Source organism: Galeopterus variegatus, unplaced genomic scaffold (assembly GCF_000696425.1).
Source record: "Galeopterus variegatus unplaced genomic scaffold, G_variegatus-3.0.2 Scaffold1067, whole genome shotgun sequence".
Taxonomy (NCBI): domain Eukaryota; kingdom Metazoa; phylum Chordata; class Mammalia; order Dermoptera; family Cynocephalidae; genus Galeopterus; species Galeopterus variegatus.
Window position 1 is genome coordinate 154,892 of NW_007727178.1, and position 18,755 is coordinate 173,646.

The 18,755-nt window shown below is 33.2% G+C and overlaps 1 protein-coding gene across 5 annotated transcripts in view; it reads left to right on the forward strand.

The window, feature by feature from the left end:
• The window catches only part of ORC4 (origin recognition complex, subunit 4), an 84,110-nt gene that overhangs the window by 62,506 nt on the left and 2,849 nt on the right, over positions 1-18,755 (forward strand). For 4 of the 5 annotated variants that reach the window (XM_008574585.1, XM_008574582.1, XM_008574583.1 and 1 more), the window contains exons 6-11: positions 312-397; positions 3,988-4,036; positions 6,066-6,217; positions 9,696-9,869; positions 14,696-14,782; positions 17,925-18,033. In XM_008574585.1, the coding sequence (XP_008572807.1) occupies positions 312-397; positions 3,988-4,036; positions 6,066-6,217; positions 9,696-9,869; positions 14,696-14,782; positions 17,925-18,033 (657 nt within the window). The remainder of the gene's footprint in view (positions 1-311; positions 398-3,987; positions 4,037-6,065; positions 6,218-9,695; positions 9,870-14,695; positions 14,783-17,924; positions 18,034-18,755) is intronic. The other variant, XM_008574586.1, reaches the window with a different exon arrangement.

Genomic DNA, 18,755 nt, shown 5'->3' on the forward strand with positions numbered 1-18,755 from the left:
GTATTCATGTTTACCTCTATTTTAACACATCATACACTGTTTTTAGAAATTAAGAAGTAGTGATAATAAAGGAAGTTCATAAGGCTTCTCTCTCTTTCTTTTTGCTTGTTTTATATAATACTAACCCTGAGGAAGATCGTACTTTGACTCTACCAAATGTCTTTATTGCTGAGTTTTAAAAAGGAAGTACTATGAACTATCAGGCTTTGACTTTTTTTTCTAGTTAAATTTAAAAAGCATTGCAGAATAATCTGCTGTAACAAATACATATTAAATTTTAATTAAACACTTTAAAATGGACTTCATTTCAGGACTGCTGCAGATAAATGATAAAATTGCCCTGAAGGAAATTACAAGGCAGTTAAATCTGGAAAATGTAGTTGGAGATAAGGTTTTTGTAAGTATCATTTCAGTTATTTTGTTAAATAAGCTTCAAAGTAAAGTCAATATAGCATATTTTTGTATATTTCTGGAAGGTTAGGGAGGGATTCAAAGATTCTAAATTGAAATAAGGCAAACTTCTTATCATAAAACTGCATAAAATACATTTAGTTATCAAATTTAATACATTTAGTTATCAAATGTTTATAATATTTGGATTTTTTTGTAGTAGATTATTGCCTTGGGTTGAATGTCTCCCCAAAACGTAGTCCCCACGATGACAGTGTAAATAGATTGGGAAATCCTATTATGGTAATTGAGAGGTAGGGCTTTGAAGAGGTGATTAGATTGTAGGACCATGCCGTAGTGAATGGATTAATAATGGTGGTCAGGGGCGTGGTTCTGAGGGCTTTAAAAGAAGAGCACATTAGAAGTTAGTCTCTCTCTGCTCCTCCATTTTCTGCCATGTGAGTCCCCTGGGTCACTGTCACCACCACCAAGGCCCTCACCAGTTGTGTTCCCTGGACCTTGGATTTCCCAGCTTCAGAAACTGTAAGCAACACATTTTCTTTTCTTATAATTCACCCAGTTCCAGGTATGTTATAAGCAACAGAAACAGACTGATACTATTAGAGTAGCTATAAAATAGCTAAGAAATCCAGGTTTATTTAGATATTTTCTGAGTTTGTTCCTTTATCTGTGAGATAAATAATGTGGTTCTCTATCTTTGGTTATAGATTAATATATTTTTAAAAATACAGTTGACCCTTGAACAACTCAAGGGATTAGGGACGCCAACCCCCACTGCACAGTCAAATCTGCATATAACTTTGACTCCCTAAAAAGTGGCCTTACCAATAACTGAAGCGTTCAGTTAACACATATTTTATATATGTATTATATACTGTATTCTTACAATAAAGTTATCTAGAGAAAAGAAAATGTTAAGAAAATCATAAGGAAGAGAAAATACATTTATAATACTGGGCATGTATTTATTGAAAAAATTTGCATGTAAGTGAATCTGCACAATTCAAACCATGTTGCTCAAGGGTCAACTGTACTATGCTTTTACAGTCTATTTGTAGTCTTCTGAGATTTGGGTGGTAGAAACCTCATGGGTGTAGTCCAGAATGTTCTTAATTTGAAGCTATAGTAGGTGGGTTTAAGTCATGCCTAGCAACCATTTCACTACATGGTAATCTTGAGCTAATGAATCAGATTCTTCATGTGTTAAGTGGGCATTATTTTATGATAGTACTCTCCCATTATCCATGGGGGATACATTCTACAACCGCCAGTGGATGCCTGAAATCACATGTAGTACTGAACCCTGTATATACATACTGTTTTTTCTTATTCAGACCTACCTATGATAACGTTTAATTTATAAATTGGCACAGTAAGAGTTTAGCAACAATAATAATTAAGTTATTATTAGTAAAGTATTATTAATACTTTAATAATAAAATAAGTAAAATAAGGGCTACCTGAACACAAGCACTGCAGTACTGCAGCAGTCAGTCTGATAACCAAGAGGACTACCAAGTCACTAACAGGCGGGTAGCATATACAGCATGGGTTCGCTGGGCAACAGGATGATTGACATTCTAGGTCAGGACAGAGCAGAATGGCATGAGATTTCATCATACTACTCAGAACGATGTGTAATTTAAAACTTATGAATTGTTTATTTCTGGTATTTTCCATTTAATATTTTCAGACTGTGGTTGACTATGGGTAACTAGAAACAGCAGAAAGCAAAACATTAAACATCATTTAAGTTTAAAAATAATACTTTGGATAGTAACGTGCTGTATAAATGTCAGTTGTCTTACTATTATGTTTTCAGAAATTTATCCATACCTCATTATTTTAACAGCATGAGTTCTAAGGACAGTGAATGTCAATAACTTAAACTGATGAAATGTTTCGTTTCTTTAATTAAACTTTTTACCTATCACCTAATTTATAGGGCCTAAGGAAAACACAGTTAATTTAATTTGCAGCTGCCCTAATTTTCATGATGAAATTACCAATCCTCTTACTCCTTAGACAGTTGAAGTGGATTATATACATTTCAAGTTCATTTTCTGGTTACTGGTCATCATGAAGTGCTGTCACTCAGATCTCTCAACTGTGTGCTCTCTACTGCAGTGATGTAGCAATAATTGTGTAAACCTCTTAGCATTTAGGAATTTAACTCTGGTAATTATCTATAAAATGTTGAGCCAACCAGTTTGCCATAGTCTGTAGGTTTTCAAAATGCAAGTTCAAGATGCCCCTTCTGTAAATCTGATGTTCTCCCTCCTGTTTGTTGAAGCTAGTGGCCTACTTGGGCCAAAGAGAGTTCTTATTAAGTAGGTTCAGTTTGGCTTTTGGTTTCCAGTTCATCTGGATAGGAATGTTTTTAACATCCCTAAACGGATATATTCATATTGGATATATGTGAAATAATAAAAGACACAGTTGTTTACCATCTTACCCTAATCATCATTATCATCACATATAAAGATTGTTAGTTTAATTCCTTTATTATATTTATATGTATATAGATATATATTCTTATATACAGATATATGTATATATTATGTATGTTTATATATTTATATAAGTATATACTTATACTAAGCTGAAAGACAAGTAAACTTTGAGTAAGTTTGATCACTGATTTCCAAACAGATTGTCTCTTTGAGCCTTTATTATGTTATGGTAAATTATGGATAATACCTCTTGCCCTGCCTACATTGGAAATAGTGTTAATATGACAGCATTTGATCATCACAGTATGTGGAAATTTTTAAAAACTTACTGTACTATGTTATATCAGATCTCGGTTGGGGAACAAACAAATGGGTTTCTTTTTTCCTTTACATCTCCTCAAATTTAAAAGTGGCTGTTTCTTTAAATTAAAAATCTGAATGAAACAAAAATTAATGACTTCAATGAAAAATATTTTAGTGAGGCCTCTGCCTACAATCTGGAACATTTGCTTAGTGCATCTGCTACTCTATTAAATTTCATCTAGAATATTTAAGTTGTATCCAAAAATGTTTTGGCCGTATTCCAAATAAACAGCCAAATTTGATATGATATATACAAATTCTTCAATGTACTGTGAATAGACCAATGCTATTATTATAGTATTTAATATTTCAATCAAATTTCTTCTGCCTTTTTCTTTTGTATCTTATTTAAATTTTTAGTCATTTCTTTGGTAGTACAAATTAATTTGAGACTTGGCAAGAGCCTGATGTGTTTGAAGACACAAAGTAGAGGAGTGCATTTCTAGGTTTCCAGCTGTATTGAGAATATCGCAACTCTTCAAAACTACCTTCAAGTAAATTTAACATTTTTACAAATTTTGTTCAGGAAATATAAAATTTCAAACATGGCATAGTAATTGAATTTTCAGTGCTGTGCCATCTCTGTTTTTATATTTAAGTTTTAGGTGGTAAGTATAGAGACACTCAGCTGAGAGTTTGGCCAGTGAGCCTAATTTACTGGGAAAAAAGATATATAGTATATAAAGTGAAAGTCAGATAGCCCTTTTTTATTTTTTATTTCAGTAAACTTCTAGTTATGTTATCTGTTTTTGTTATTCAGGGAAGCTTTGCTGAAAACCTTTCATTTCTTCTGGAAGCTTTAAAAAAAGGTAAATATTAACATATTTAGCAATATAAAAGGATATTTGTTTATAACTTTATTTTATCCCTGATTGTAAAGGTAATACATGCTTTTACAAAAAGCTGATAAAATCGAAACTTTAATAGAATAAAATAATGATCACTATAATCCCATCACTGTAATAGTGATTATATCAATTAACATTTGGTTTCTTTATTCACCTGTAGTAGATCATTGTTATTAATATATGTATAGATGTAACTTAATAAAAGAAAATTTTACCTTTTGTTTTATAATTAGTAAATTTTGATCTGGATCATTTTTATGGTTCTCATATAATCTGTTTTATAAATGTGGTATAATTTATTAATCACCAGTTATGGACTTTTTATAAGGAGGAAGAAGTGCTTAAATGATCATTTATCCAGATATTTCCTGGAATAAATTTCAATGGGTAGAATTTTGGGTTAAAAGATGCCATATTTAGAAGAATAAAGATTATACTACACTAGAAGCTTCACTTTCTAAACGTACATGAGAGTACCTTTTTCTTGATAACTTCAAAAACAATTATTATTAATTTTCATGTTTACCTATCTAATAGAAAAAAATCCTGTCTTTTAGTTTAATTTGCAAACTTTTGTTCTTTGTTTAATTTCTATAATTCTAGTAATGGTGATGCTTATTATTTTATATTTTTATCAACCATTTATATTTCCTAGTTTATGTATATGTTGTTAGATCTTTGCCGTATTTTGGTGATGTTTATCTCATACTTATGGGAGTTCTTATCCTTATTTTTTCCTTCCTTAAATTTAGTTTTTACTTTTCTGCTAACAGAAGTTTTCAATTTTGTACATAGTTTATAGTTATCTAGAATTTTTATTCTCTCCTTCAGATTATAAGAACATTCACCTGTGTTTTTGTTGAGTACATATATTTGTAATTCGTAATTTGCTTGGAATTTATTTTGGAAGGAGGTGTAAAGTGGGGCTCTAACTTTGAATAAACCATTTTAGCATTGATTCATAATGCTATATTTTTTTAAATACCAAAATTCTTTATTATGTAGGTCTGTTTCAAGGCTTTTGATTAGTCCTTTTGGTTTGTGCCAATATTAAACCATTTATACTGTATTTATTTTATTATCTGTTGGATTAAGTCTTTCCTAATCATATTTTTGTTTCACTTTTTTATGCAAATATAAAGACTTAAAACCTTTCTACTTCTGCTAAGGTAGTTTTCATTGTTGTAGTGAGAAAAATATATCCAAAGAGTCATGTTTAACTTTTTCCCTTTGTTGAAATGTTAAAAATTATGGTTAAAGGAGTTAAAGTAGTTTTGCTTGAACTTTATAGTTTAGTCATTGATATAAAAATTATTTCTATGGTAAGATATACTTTGCATTTCTACTAACTAAGCAAATCTCTTATGAAGCAGTAGTTTTTTCCATTAATTAGTGCCTCCCTTTATATTTTAATCCCAAAGTGTTTTGGTTCGATATAGGTATTGAAAAGTCTTTGTTAATTTTGTAAATTATTAAAGAGGAATTATGTGTACATAATTATAAGAACAATAGTCTCTGATTATTTGTCATTTTCTTAATTTTTCATCAACAAACTACTAGAGTCTAGTAATTAGACTGTGAACTACTTGAGGGATAAGGTACTTTTGTCCTATGCATAATTTTTTCTGTTGAATGAGAGAGTATATGCATCAATAAGCGCCCTACTCAAAGTAGGTTATCAATATGTTTGTTGAATTGTGTTTTAAAAACTGAAATGTACTGGGCCGGCCCGGTGGCGCACTGGAGAGTGCGCCGCTTGGGAGTGTGGCGGCGCTCCTGCCGAGGGTTCGGATCCCATGTGGTGACCAGTTCCCGCTCACTGGCTGAGCGCGGTGCGGGCGCAACACCGAGGGTTGCGATCCCATTGCCGGTCAGTAAAAAAAGACAAAAAGGATAAAAAAAAAAAAAAAAAACTGAAATGTACTAAATAGTTTGTAAATTTAAGAAAGGTTGATGTAATTGTTAATGTAAAGTTCTTGTTTTATCTTAGGTGACCGGACTAGCAGTTGCCCAGTGATCTTCGTATTAGATGAATTTGATCTTTTTGCTCATCATAAAAACCAAACACTGCTGTATAATCTTTTTGACATTTCTCAGTCTGCACAGACTCCAATAGCAGTTATTGGTCTTACATGTAGATTGGTAAGTTTTTCTTTCTCTTAAAAAAAAAATTATTGAAACATTCAGAAAATTCAAGCTTAATTGCTGACGTAATTAGTCTTTTTCACTTATGTAGAGATTATTATATTAGGCATTTAAAAAATTTTGTTTCACCAATTCCTGGCAAATCTATCCTGGTTTCCAACTCAAACTGAGTAAAACAAGAAAACAATTACCACGTATATCCATAAACTTAACGTTCCTCCTCCCAGTGAAATTACTAAAGGAAAAAATATAAAATCAGGTTATGCTAGTAAATGTAATTTGTACATTAGCAATAAAGAGACATTTAAGTAATCTTACCACTTTCATGAAAATTAATAATAATTTTATTTTACCTTTACGATTCTTTCCATATTTTGAAAATGCTTGAGATCAACTCAGTGATACTATTTCAATTTTCTAAGTACACATCTCCAGAAATGGATGAGATTCTTTCAATTAAGCAGTCGCAGTAGATAATGGCTTCCTTTTTCCTTGGGGAATTTTAGAATGATTTTAACCGTGGTCTCAAATGTTACTATCACTTTACTTTGTGAAGGCTCTATACATGTTGAACTTTGTATACCTTTGGACAACTACACAGGCCTTTTTTGTGTGTACCTTCTTATAGTATGAACTTTCTTACTGATTTCAGGTAAAACTGATATTTGAGTCACCTCTTTTCCCACACTGTGCTATGCCTCCATAGTTTTCTTCATCCTTTTTCCCCTGCATTCCTGGCAGGCTTATGTCAGGCCCATTTACTTATTCTCTTTTCTACAGCTTTTTCTTTTTCAGGAAAGTGAAAACCTTTTAGTAAGTCATCTTTCGACAGTTCTCTTTCCAGTTCTGTTTTTCAGGGGAGGAGTTTTCTCTGTATCTCCTTTTCTTGTGCTCTAGAGCTTATGGATGTATGCCTTCAGAATAAGCCTCACTCATAGAACATCTGGCTGCTGTTCCGCATATCTTCATTCCTCCTTGCCAGAAGCAGCAAGGCTATCATAGTGATAAAGGAAGCCCCTTTCTTCTTGCTTAAAAAAAAAATCTTCCTTTGGGTAGAAGTGGTAGTGGCAAAAGTTATTGACCCAGTGAAGGACCAAATAAAAAGTCAATAGCTCCTTAGCAATGTTATCAGAGGCTCTTTTTTGTTCTGTATGTGTAATTCTCCAGCTGTGTAGTTCTTTCAGGCGTAATTGTATCTATCTATCCATGTTTATAAGGAGAGAGCAAAAGGATAGATGGCATAGTGACTTTCCCAGCAAGCAACCTCAGCCCTGTGAAAGTAATTTTTTTTTTGTAACTATTTTGTCTATCCCCACATTGCCAGTTTACATCATTACTGTCCACCACTGAAACATCTTTTACTTCCATCTCTTTCTTTCTATTCCCAAGTTCAGGTTTTTAATTGTTGCTTGCATAGAGTATTACTCCACTACCTTGCCACCACCTACATTATGTGGGTGTCCTAGAACACTTCCTTAATAGAAAGTAAATGTACAGTATCCTTTTCTCTGAACATTACCTCCTTTCTTTTTAATTCTCACGCAGGCTCTATATTTTTCTTTGATCTTTTAAAAACATGCCAGGATTTTTATTCACCTTCCCCCTTCCTACCCCAAGCTGTTAATTTTTCCTATCCTTCTTCCTAAACTAATTATGATACCATTTAGATCACTTGAGTTCTTTTCTCTATATCGTGGTGTCTTAACCTAGCTATTATGAGAATTAGCTGGCTAGATTTAACAATTTATATTTCTGGGTCTCACCACACACTTTTAAAGAAAATTTCAATGTTATTACATAGGAGAGAATAATATAATGAACATGATTGTCCTCCACTCATTGCCTAGCTTCAGCAGTTATTATCAGCTAGTTTCATTTATCGTTTACCATCTCCTTCTATCCCTGTATTATTTTGAGGCAAAAAGCAGACAATATGTTATTTCATCAGTGTTTCAGAATGTATTTTCAGAAGATAAGGATTCTTTTAGAAATATATTTTCTTGATATCATTGTTACATCTTAAAAACCAGCAGCAATTCCTTAAAATCACCAAATATCATGTCAGTGTTCATATTTGTGGGGAGGGAGGGGGTGCTTTTTTTTTTAGCAGCTTTATTGAGGTATAATTTGAAATCATACAATTCACTGTCTCAAACTGTGTAATTCATTGGTATTTTTGTATATTCACAGAGTTGTGCACTTATCACCACATTCAGTTTAAGAACCTCATATTTCTTAATCCCCTCTTTCTGTTTCCAGCCCTAGGCATCCCTTATTCTACTTTCTGTCTCTAGTAATTTGCCTATTCTGTATATTTCATGTAAAATGAATTATGTGTAGTCTTTTGTGACTGACTACTTTCTCTTAGTATAATGTATTCAGGGTTTATCTGTGTTGTAGCATATATCAGTTCTTCATTTCTTTTTATTGCCAAATAATATTCCACCCTTTGTTTATCCTTTCATCAGATTGTAGACGTTTGGGTTATTTGCTTTTTTTAAAGCTATTATGAATAATGCTGATGTATTACATTTTTTTGTAGATATATGTTTTCATTTCTCTTGGTTGTATACCTAGGAATGAAATTGTTGGGTGATAGAGTAATTGTGTAGCATATAACATCTTTTGAAAGATTGCTCAAGTTCACTATTAAAAAGAGATTTAGGAATGATAATTTCTACCCATCTATGACTTAGAGGACAACCTATTGTGCTTTTGATATCTGGGATAGTTTGAATACATATCAGCATTGTGGAAGTATTTTCTTCAACTAAGAAAACTTTGTATGTCTTTACAAGTAGTACATATTAGTTATCTTTTGGTTTCTAGTGTTCTTTAACAGTAAACTTGATCCCTAATTTGTTCTTAACGAAAAATAGCACAAATCAAGTAGTTTCTAAAGTCACTACAAAAAAGCCAAAAAATTAATAACTTACCAATGTCATGTTGCCAGTTTCCTCTTCTGTAATTGGTTTCTACTGTCTATCACGCTTCAGCTTAAATTTGTAGGTAGTTTAATGAATGAATTTTGCTCTATTACACATCCTGCTTCTTGAGTCTTTGTTACATGAAACCTTGAAGATGTTTCAATTTTCATGACTGTAATGTCTAACTGAATTTTATTATCTTAATTTTTTTTATCTGAATTCTTCATAGAATGTACAAAATTTCTTATTCAAACTCTTGATGTTACTGTGGCATATAATTATTCAATAAACACAGTTTTTTTTAGTGATCATTGTAGGTCTTGGAATGTTACAGATTAACTGAGAATAACATGGTAGAAAAAAGGCATGGAATCACCAAGCCTTCAGATGCCAAAAGGGGATTATTTAGTTTTAATAAAGATTTTTAAATGCTTAATTTTGTATTATAGAGTAAATTTTACTAATTACAGGTTGTAGTTTATACCTCTTACATTGGTATAATGTTTTTTTTAACATGCATCTTACAGGAATTTCTGTTTGTTTTTAAGGATATTTTGGAACTGTTAGAAAAAAGAGTGAAGTCACGCTTTTCTCACCGGCAGATACACTTAATGAATTCATTTGGTTTTCCACAGTATGTTAAAATATTTAAAGAACAATTATCTCTACCTGCAGAATTTCCAGACAAGCTTTTTGCTGAGAAGTGGAATGAGAATGTTCAGGTAACTTAAGCAAAGGCAATAATGTTAAAGTAATTTATGTGTCTTGCTATCTGATTTAAAACAATTAAAATGATGTTTTTAAAATTTGTAAATTGACACAAAGCTTCTGTTTACTGTAGTATAAAACTGCAAGAATGCAAATTCTACAGAGTTTTTTCATATTTCTTATAAAAGACAGTTGAAATGTCATATCTCCTAAATTCTGTCTCTGAAAAGAACTTCACAGTTAAGCTTTAGGACTTATGTCAGTAGTTTCAAGTAAACTCTAATGATATTTAGTTTTATCTATATCTAGTTTATGTAATAATTTTGTTAATGAATTTTATTTTTGGTATCGTACAAGTTTAGCAATATACTATGTAGTGGTTCATACCTGTCCTATGTTGATTCCCCCCCCCCCCCCCCCCCCCCCAACTCTCATAAACTTCAGCCTTTATCTCATTGGGTTAAGAGGCAATTTGGGCTGTGGCACCTCTGCTTATATTTTATACGTAGCTGAATCCCATTTTGGAGTCCCTGGAGCCCTGAGAATCTTAGATACAAAGGCAGGTTCACATTTTGTTTTAAGATTTACTAAACCTTGTAGACTCTCTAAATTTACCCATGCTTAAGCTGAACAGGCTTGCCTTTTCAGACCATTGTTACATCATCATAACACACTAGCATCAGTTTAATCTTATGCTGACAAGTTTTAATTGGAAGGGAGAAGGGAGGGAGTATATATGTGAGTGTGTGTTTAATAACATAATTGTGTTACTGAATATGCTGCTCATAGATTCTTCAAAAAATATGGGTCCAGTGAGAGTGGAAAATAATGTAGAGTCCTTGGTTCTGAATGAATTGAGAAAAATTAATCTGTAATATTAAATGCTAGTGAGTAAAGATGATAGGATTTTTTAGTAGAATTGTACAGTCTGTATATATTCACTGGCTCTAAAAAGATTGTTTTATGTTAAAACAATAATGATAGATTGTAACCTCTTTACCATAAAATCTTAAATACCACTACCAATTTAAAAGTGAGAATTTTACATTTATTTTGCTCTTAAAATGATTGTTTTGATTATAAAATATAGTCTACTCATGTAAGCACTTAATTCTGACATGTCAATTTTTTCTTAATCATAAAAGTTCACTGAATAAAATTTAAACAATGACGAAGAATACATGGTAAAAAGTGGAAGTTTCCCTTATATTCATGTTCATTCTCCTTCCTTTTACTACAGAGTAATTATTTGGTTTATAACATTGCAGACCTTACATACATACTAAATTTGTTTTTTTTTTTTTACATAAAGGGTTCAAACCTTACATAATATTTTTCGTTTTACTTTTTTCACTTTGTTCTGAGTGATACTTCCCTATTGTTTTTCCTGTATAACTACTATACATAATTGTATGTAGAAATGACTGACTTGATCCTTAAAATTCAGATATTGTGCCGTGGTTTAATTAGATTTCGGGCCTCCACCCACCTCCCCAAGTTAATGTTACCTGGGACTCATCTTTCAGTTAGTTCAGGCAAGTTGTCTTTGATGCTTTTTCTAATTATAGGAACACTTTCTTATAGTTGGTACTCCCACTTTGTCTCCTTTCTTACCTAGGTACGGAGTGGATCAGACCTGGATCTTCAGCTTCTAGATTCACTTTTCAGTGCCTCACAAACTTTCACCTTCTACAACTCCTGAATTGATTGTCTTATTCCCACATGTGTTTTTCTGGCTATCTTTCATAGTATTTAAATGTCTGTGCTCTACTAGGCTTTTATTATTTCCATCCCGGTTCATTCTGTTTAACTCTTTTCCTAAGGTAGACTGTACAGCCCAAGTTGCACTGTGCCATCATTCATCTTTCTGTCCTTCCTAGCTATGTTGCATTCTGAACATCTCAAAGTAGGTATATAAATAAAGAGTATGATAGGGGTTAATGAGGAAGCATAACTCTGGATGACTTAGAAATGGATAAACATATGATAGTAGGGTTGCTCAACCCTATTTTTCTGATCCTTTATTGCAGACCCTATGTACCCCAAACTTTGCAACAGATGGTAGGAATGAATTTGAGAACTAGCCTGCCTTCTTTTTAACAGTCTTGCAGTTCAGGCTCATAAAGTAGAACTAGCAGTGTCGGGGTTTGTGTGTCTTAGTTCTGATATTTTCTTTCCCTATACTGATCATCTTGTGTCACCTCATTTGGTATCCAAGCAAATGAGCTTTGTTTGAAAAATCTGTCAGCACCAAGGCCAGAGTCCCTGTTCCATGGGGTGGGAGTTAGGGGTGTGCCGCATTGAGGGAACTATTCTTTCTCTCAGTGCTTACTATATGCAGGTTTTTTCCTTTTTTTTTTTTGTCTTTTTTCGTGACCGGCAACAGATCGCAACCCTCAGTGTCGCGCCCGTACCGGACCGGGACCGGCAACGGGATCGCAACCCTCGGTGTTGCGCCCGCACCTCGCTCAGCCAGTGAGCGGCCGGTCTGTATGTGGGATCCAAACCCTCGGCGGGAGCGCTGCCGCGCTCCCCAGTGGCGCACTGGAGCAGTGCGCCCCCGGGCCAGCCCCTGCAGGTTTTTTTAATAGCAAGGTTAAACCAAAAGTAATGGTACAGATGGCCTCCTATGGAATTTCAGCAAAGAACTATCTTTAGTATAACGTTGAACCTGGACATTCTGCCTAATTTGAAGGTTTGTTTTAGCCCTATCTCAAATGAGTCAAATAAAATAAGTAAGCAGAGTAGACTCCATCTAAGCATCATAGTATAAGATGAATTCCTGGAAAAAAGCACTTTAGAGAATCATAGCTAATTCTCCTCAAAGGAAATACCCCAAAGTACTACAGCTAACTTCAAGTGGTTATTAATAATTGCCTTATCCTCAGATAGTTTATAGTCTTTGAATCAAGGTGGGATTAAAAATATAATGAGAGAAATTAGGTTTTTTTTTTTTTTAGTGGCTCTCACATAGATGATGTAGACTTTTGGGTTTTTTTTTTAAAGCAGATAAAAAATTATGGAAGTAAGAAGATGATAGTTTTCAGAAAGAAGGAGAGTTGGAGTCAGAACACTAAAAATACAGAGGTAAAGTAGGAAGGCAGAATATAGAAGATTAACCCTTTGAAGCATCATGTCAAAGAAAGGCAAATACAGTTTTTAAAAATAAATTGACTTTTTTCAGAGAAAATTTCTTTCTTCAATTATTTTTGCCCTACGTGATTTTCTTTTGTTTTCCTTAGTGCCCTGATTTTACTGGATCAGCTTTGTAAGTGACTTAATAACAGTCAAAGATTACAGAAGCCACGACTATAGTTTGTGATATTTAGCCACATATTTCTTAAATTTCTTCCATATTGAAATGTGAAAATGGTGGAAAAGCTAAAAACCTTTTTTAACTTCTGAAAGGTTTTTTTATTCTTTTATATTTATCCTGTGTACTTCCAACAGATATTTGTCCTTTTTTATGATGAAAAGATGCATGTCATAACAGGAAGCCCTTTAAAATACAAAGAGAAAACTAAAAAATATATCAAGGGAGTAGGAATTATACCTAGGATAATATATTTACTGAGAGCGTGAAATTTCATTTCAATAGACTAGAGCTTATTCCTGAGTCTGGAGCTTCTTACAATGGAAGGATTAAAGACATTCAATTATAGCTCTAGAAAATTTAGAAATGCTTAGTTTTCTGGGCCTTTTTTTTTTTTGAAAAATTGTGTCAGTCTTCTTTCTCAAGCTCATCTTGACTCTACTGCCTCTGAATTTACTCTCCTTACATCTAATATTTTCTTCATTGCCTTGTATTCCTCACCTTCCATTTAATCCTAATTGACTACAGTCACTTGACTCAGGTACTACTTTCTCAAAAGGCCCTATTGATCTCCAAATTTCTAAAGCCATTAGCCTATTCTCCAAATATATCTTAATTTAATTTTACAAAGTAGTTTATATTGTTGATCAGCATTTCCCTCTTGAAATTTTCTTTCCTCATTTTCTAGATCACTGCTCTCTCTCGGATTCTTTTCCAGTATTTAGTATCTTTCTTACTTTGCTCCTCTTTTTTCCATCTACTAACAAGTATTGATAATTCCAGGGTTTACTTGTTGACATATCTCACTCTTCACAGACAATTCTGTCCCCCATAGATCATATTTGATTTTTTTCTTCTCCTTTTCAGACCCTTCCTCCTCTTCTCCCCACCAGCTAAGTTTCTATCATATATGCCTTCTATAAATGTCTTAATTGTCTCTTGTCTTCACACCACTCTGTTAATTCAGACCCTCCTTGCCTCACGTATGGACAATTGTGATTGCCTCCAATTAGTTTTTCCTGCCTTTGTCTTTCCATGCAGTCCCTTTGCCAATAACTGAAATATTCAGAAGTATATGACTACTCATTTTCTGTTAATATGCCATAACCTTTCTACATTGTTCATGCTGTTCCCCATAAAGTGTAAATGCTCTTCTCTCTTTTTAGCCTATTTGACAAGCATTCTTTGTACTACTTTACCTTGTTTTTCAGGGTACAATAACTCATTATCTGTGTTGTTTTGTGCTGCATTTTGTTCATCCCTCTAGTATGACTTTGTACTTTACCCTTACTAGAGTAGAAATATGGGGCTAGCACGGATTGTTTTGTCTTTATGTTTATTGAATTAATGTAAAGAGATAAGAAGAAAATCAGTAGTAGACTAGAAATTTCAGCGTTCTACAAATAAGACCAACATCTATTTAATAATGAATAAATATCAGAGTTAATGAAGTACACTGACCAGTGAGGGCTAAGATAATATTTAGGTTTTAAATTGCATTGTTTCTTAAATTTTCTTTTTCTTTAGTGTCTCTCAGAAGATAGAAGTGTGCGAGAAGTACTACAGAAGTACTTCAATGTCAGCAAAAACCTGCGGTCATTACACATGCTGTTGGTTTGTACTAGTTTTTTTTTTATCGCTCTCATTCACCAGGTAATTAAGTTTTGATGGGAATTGATTAAACCTATAGATAAATTTTGGGAAAATTGACATGCCCCCTGAATATGGTACAATATCCCCTTCTATTTAGTTCTTGTTTGACTACTTTCAGCAGCATTTTATAGTTTTCAGTGCACAGATTCCATATGTATTTAAAGTGTATACCTAAGTATTTAATTTTCTTTGGAACAATTGTAAATGGTATTTTAAAGTTTTGATTTCAACATGTTATTTTTTTAGTGTTTAGAAATGTGTGATAGATTTTTGTGTGAACTCCTTTATATTAGGAGTTTTAAAAAATAGATTCCTTGGGATTTTCTATGTAGACAATCATATTGTTCACAAATAGAGACAATTTTATTTTTTTCTTTCAATTTGTATGCCTTTTATTTCTTTTTCTTGCCTTATTGCAATTGCCAGAACTTTCAGCACTATGTTAAATAAGAGTGGTGAGAATGAGCATCCTTCCTTGTTCCTTATTTCAGGAGGTAGGCATTCAGTCTTTCACCATTAAGTATAATGTTAGCTGTAGGTTTTTTATACACACTTATTACAAAGTTGGGGTAATTCCCCTGTTCCTAACGTGCTGAGAGTTTATTATGAATGGGTATTGGATTTTGTCAAATGCTTACCTCTGGATCAGTTGATATGGTCATATAGTTTTTCTTTAGCATGTTGATATGTTGGATTACATTGGTTTATTTTGGTGGGGGGGGGAGGGGGAGTACGCCCTGCTGGCTAGTACAGGGATCAGAACCCTTGACCTTGGTGTTATAATACCATGCTCTAACCAACTGAGCTAACTGGCCAGCCCTTTATTGGTTGATTTTTTTAAATGTTAAACCAGCTTTGAATACCTGGAATAAATTCCACTTGGTCCTTCACCAGGTAATTATATGATAAGCTTAAACAACAATATCAGTCAAGAGGTACGTAATTCTGAAAATTAAAGAACTTCCTTCACTAAGAGTATTTGGTATTGCTCTAGTTCTAGAAAATTGTTGATGGCAAAAACCTTCAAGGAGAAAATAGTTTTGGTTTACTGAGTGTCTTGGTCACTTTCAGTAGTAATAACAATAGCAGCTACCATTTATTGACTAGTACATGAACCAGGTGCTGTAATTACCTATAGTATGTCTTACCTTTGCAGTAATCTTACCTTTTATCCTTAGGTGTTTTTATCCTATTCTTGAAGAAATTGAGGGTTCTTGGAGGTTAAATTACTTGCCCACAGTCACATAGCTAGTATATGGCAAGGCCAGGACTCTATCCAAGGCTCTCTGGCTTTAAGCTTGTGTCCTACTTTACTATATGGCTTTACCAGGTTTATTTACAGATTCTTCTTCCCCATTCCTGTTTTTTGCTGAAGAAATTTAAGAGTCTTTTTATCCCTATATAATTTTCCTCTCATTATCTTATTTCCTCTCCCATCCATCAAAAGTACTCTGCCATTTTCAGCAACATCTGTCTTTATAATGAATGAATTTGGGCACTAAGAGTTTTTAGAGTAAGGGTTTTTATGCGTATTTTCCCCCTTATTCTGGGAAAATATCTCTGCCTTAATATTGTCAACATGAACAGCTATTGTCTGCCAGTTTCCTATTACATTTTTAATTCATGGTAATGAATTAAATAATGATTTTTTTTATCATGTGAGATTCTTCTTTGGTGGGTTGCTTGCTCATATTCTAAGCTTATCCCTTTATTAGTTGTCTTTGTCTTACTGTGGAAGCTGTTTATATGTTAAGGATATTCAGTCTCTCCAGAAACCAGAGAAATGCAGATAAGTGCTACAATTAAATTTTTTTTTTTTTCTGCCAATCTGGTGGGTGTCAAAGGTGATGTCTGATGGTATAGTGTCTGTGACTATTAAAATTTGCTGCTTGGTGGTTAGTGTAGATATGTATAGGTGCTTTGGAGATCAATTTGGCAAATTAGGTAACTAGAGAAACAGATGCACAAGAAGACATCTACAAGATTATTCATTGCAGTTTTGTTTACAATTGCAAAAAAAGAGGAAATGACAGATGTCCACCAATAGGAAATGAATAATTGTGGGTATATACAAAGTAATACAACATAAAAGAAGTGAATAAACTAGAATTGACACCTCACCATGGATAAATTTTCATAGTAGGTGTTCAGTGAAAAGAGAGTTGTGAAAATATAGTATTTATATAAAACTTAAAAATTACTCTGTGTTGTCTAGGAATACATATATGATAGAAGTATAAAGAATAAGCAAGGTTGTTTTGTGTGGGAAAGTGTAAGAATCTAATCAGGTGAGGAGATTAGGGCTTCAGCTCTGTAAAATTATATTTCTTAAGCTGTGAAAGTGGTCATAGATATTCATTATATCCTCTGTTGCCATTTTGTATGTTAAAAAATATTTTATAATAAAAGAGAAAAATGGAGACAGAAAGGGAAGGAGTAGCTGGCAACCTGGGTCCCAGCCAGTAGGAAAATAAATGAGAAGAAACTCTGCTAACTCTTCTGCTCAACTGAGGCACCTGTGCCCTTGTTAAGTTGGACGAGAGAGTTTCTAGGATAAGTATGTCCCAAATATTAAAAGGTTCATACTTATACTGTGAAGTTACTCATTGTTGATCTAAGTGCAAGTTTATTATTTTTCTTTTTTGTACAGTTGAACATAAAATAGCTAACTTTTGTCTATCTTACACTAACCATGGCTGGTTGATTGGGTGGTTGAAAAGTTTATACAAGGCATAGATCCGCCTTTTTGGCTTATTCTGGGGCTTCAGTTAGTATTCTTACTTATTTTCATTTTCTTCTTCTTGCCCGACTTTCTTTTAAATGTTCTTCTTTTGGGCGAGTAAACAAGATATACAAGTGGGAAGGGGTAGGGAGAGGAGCAAGAACTTTTTTGTGCTTTACATTTATAGTTATGTGATGAATTGAAATGCTACATTTTAATAGAGCTAAATTTGAGAATACCGAGAATACCTTTTCCAAGCATTAATTAGTCTCCCATAAGAACAGACAGAACAGACCATACAAACTAAGAAGTTTTGCACAGTAATATCTCCAAAATTCTCAAGTAAATATGTAATTGTTTTTCTGATCCACATTTTTCTAGATGCTTGCCTTAAATCGAGTAACAGCATCACACACATTTATAACTGCAGCCGATCTAATAGAAGCAAACCAGCTGTGTAGCATGGACTCTAAAGCAAATATTGTACATGGTGAGAAATCTGTTTTATTAGCACTTTTTTTTAAATTGTGGTTTTTAAAAGTTTGAACTTGGAATGTTTTTCAAAATTATAATTATCATTGGGCATAGTGCTTTATATACAGAATACTTATATATCTATGCAGCCTTTAAACTTAGTCCTTTAAAAGGTATTATCACTTCCATTTAAAGGGAAAGAAACTTGATATTCTCTGCTTCCACTGCCACATTAGAACTCAGTTAAGACTGTTGCTGAAGTTCTCATTGCACCAAGTGATACTGAAGAGCATTTATTGGCTCTTAACCATTTTGGATTCACTATCTCTTTTGAGAATCTAATGAACCTTTTTCTCTCCAGGGAAAATATGCACACACAATTTTGGATTTGATTTCCAGGGGTTTAGGTATTCCTTGAATAAATTCCACCAAAGGGCTGTATGTGATTTAAAGTCACACAACAATTGCAGTTTCTGTTTATTTTTTAACTGTTGGCCATATGATGAGTGCTTGATAATATTGCCTCTAATCCTTGTAATATCTCTAATTTAGGAAGATCCTTATTCTGCAGATATGAGAAACTAAGCTCAGGGAGATTAAGTAACTTGCTTATTAAGTTTATATAGATAATAGTGATTGAAACCCATTTGAGTCTAGGTAGGTTTTGACCTCTACTCCTTAAAAGCATGATCTTTCACTGTATTCTTTGGACGACAATCATTTATGTATAATTAAACT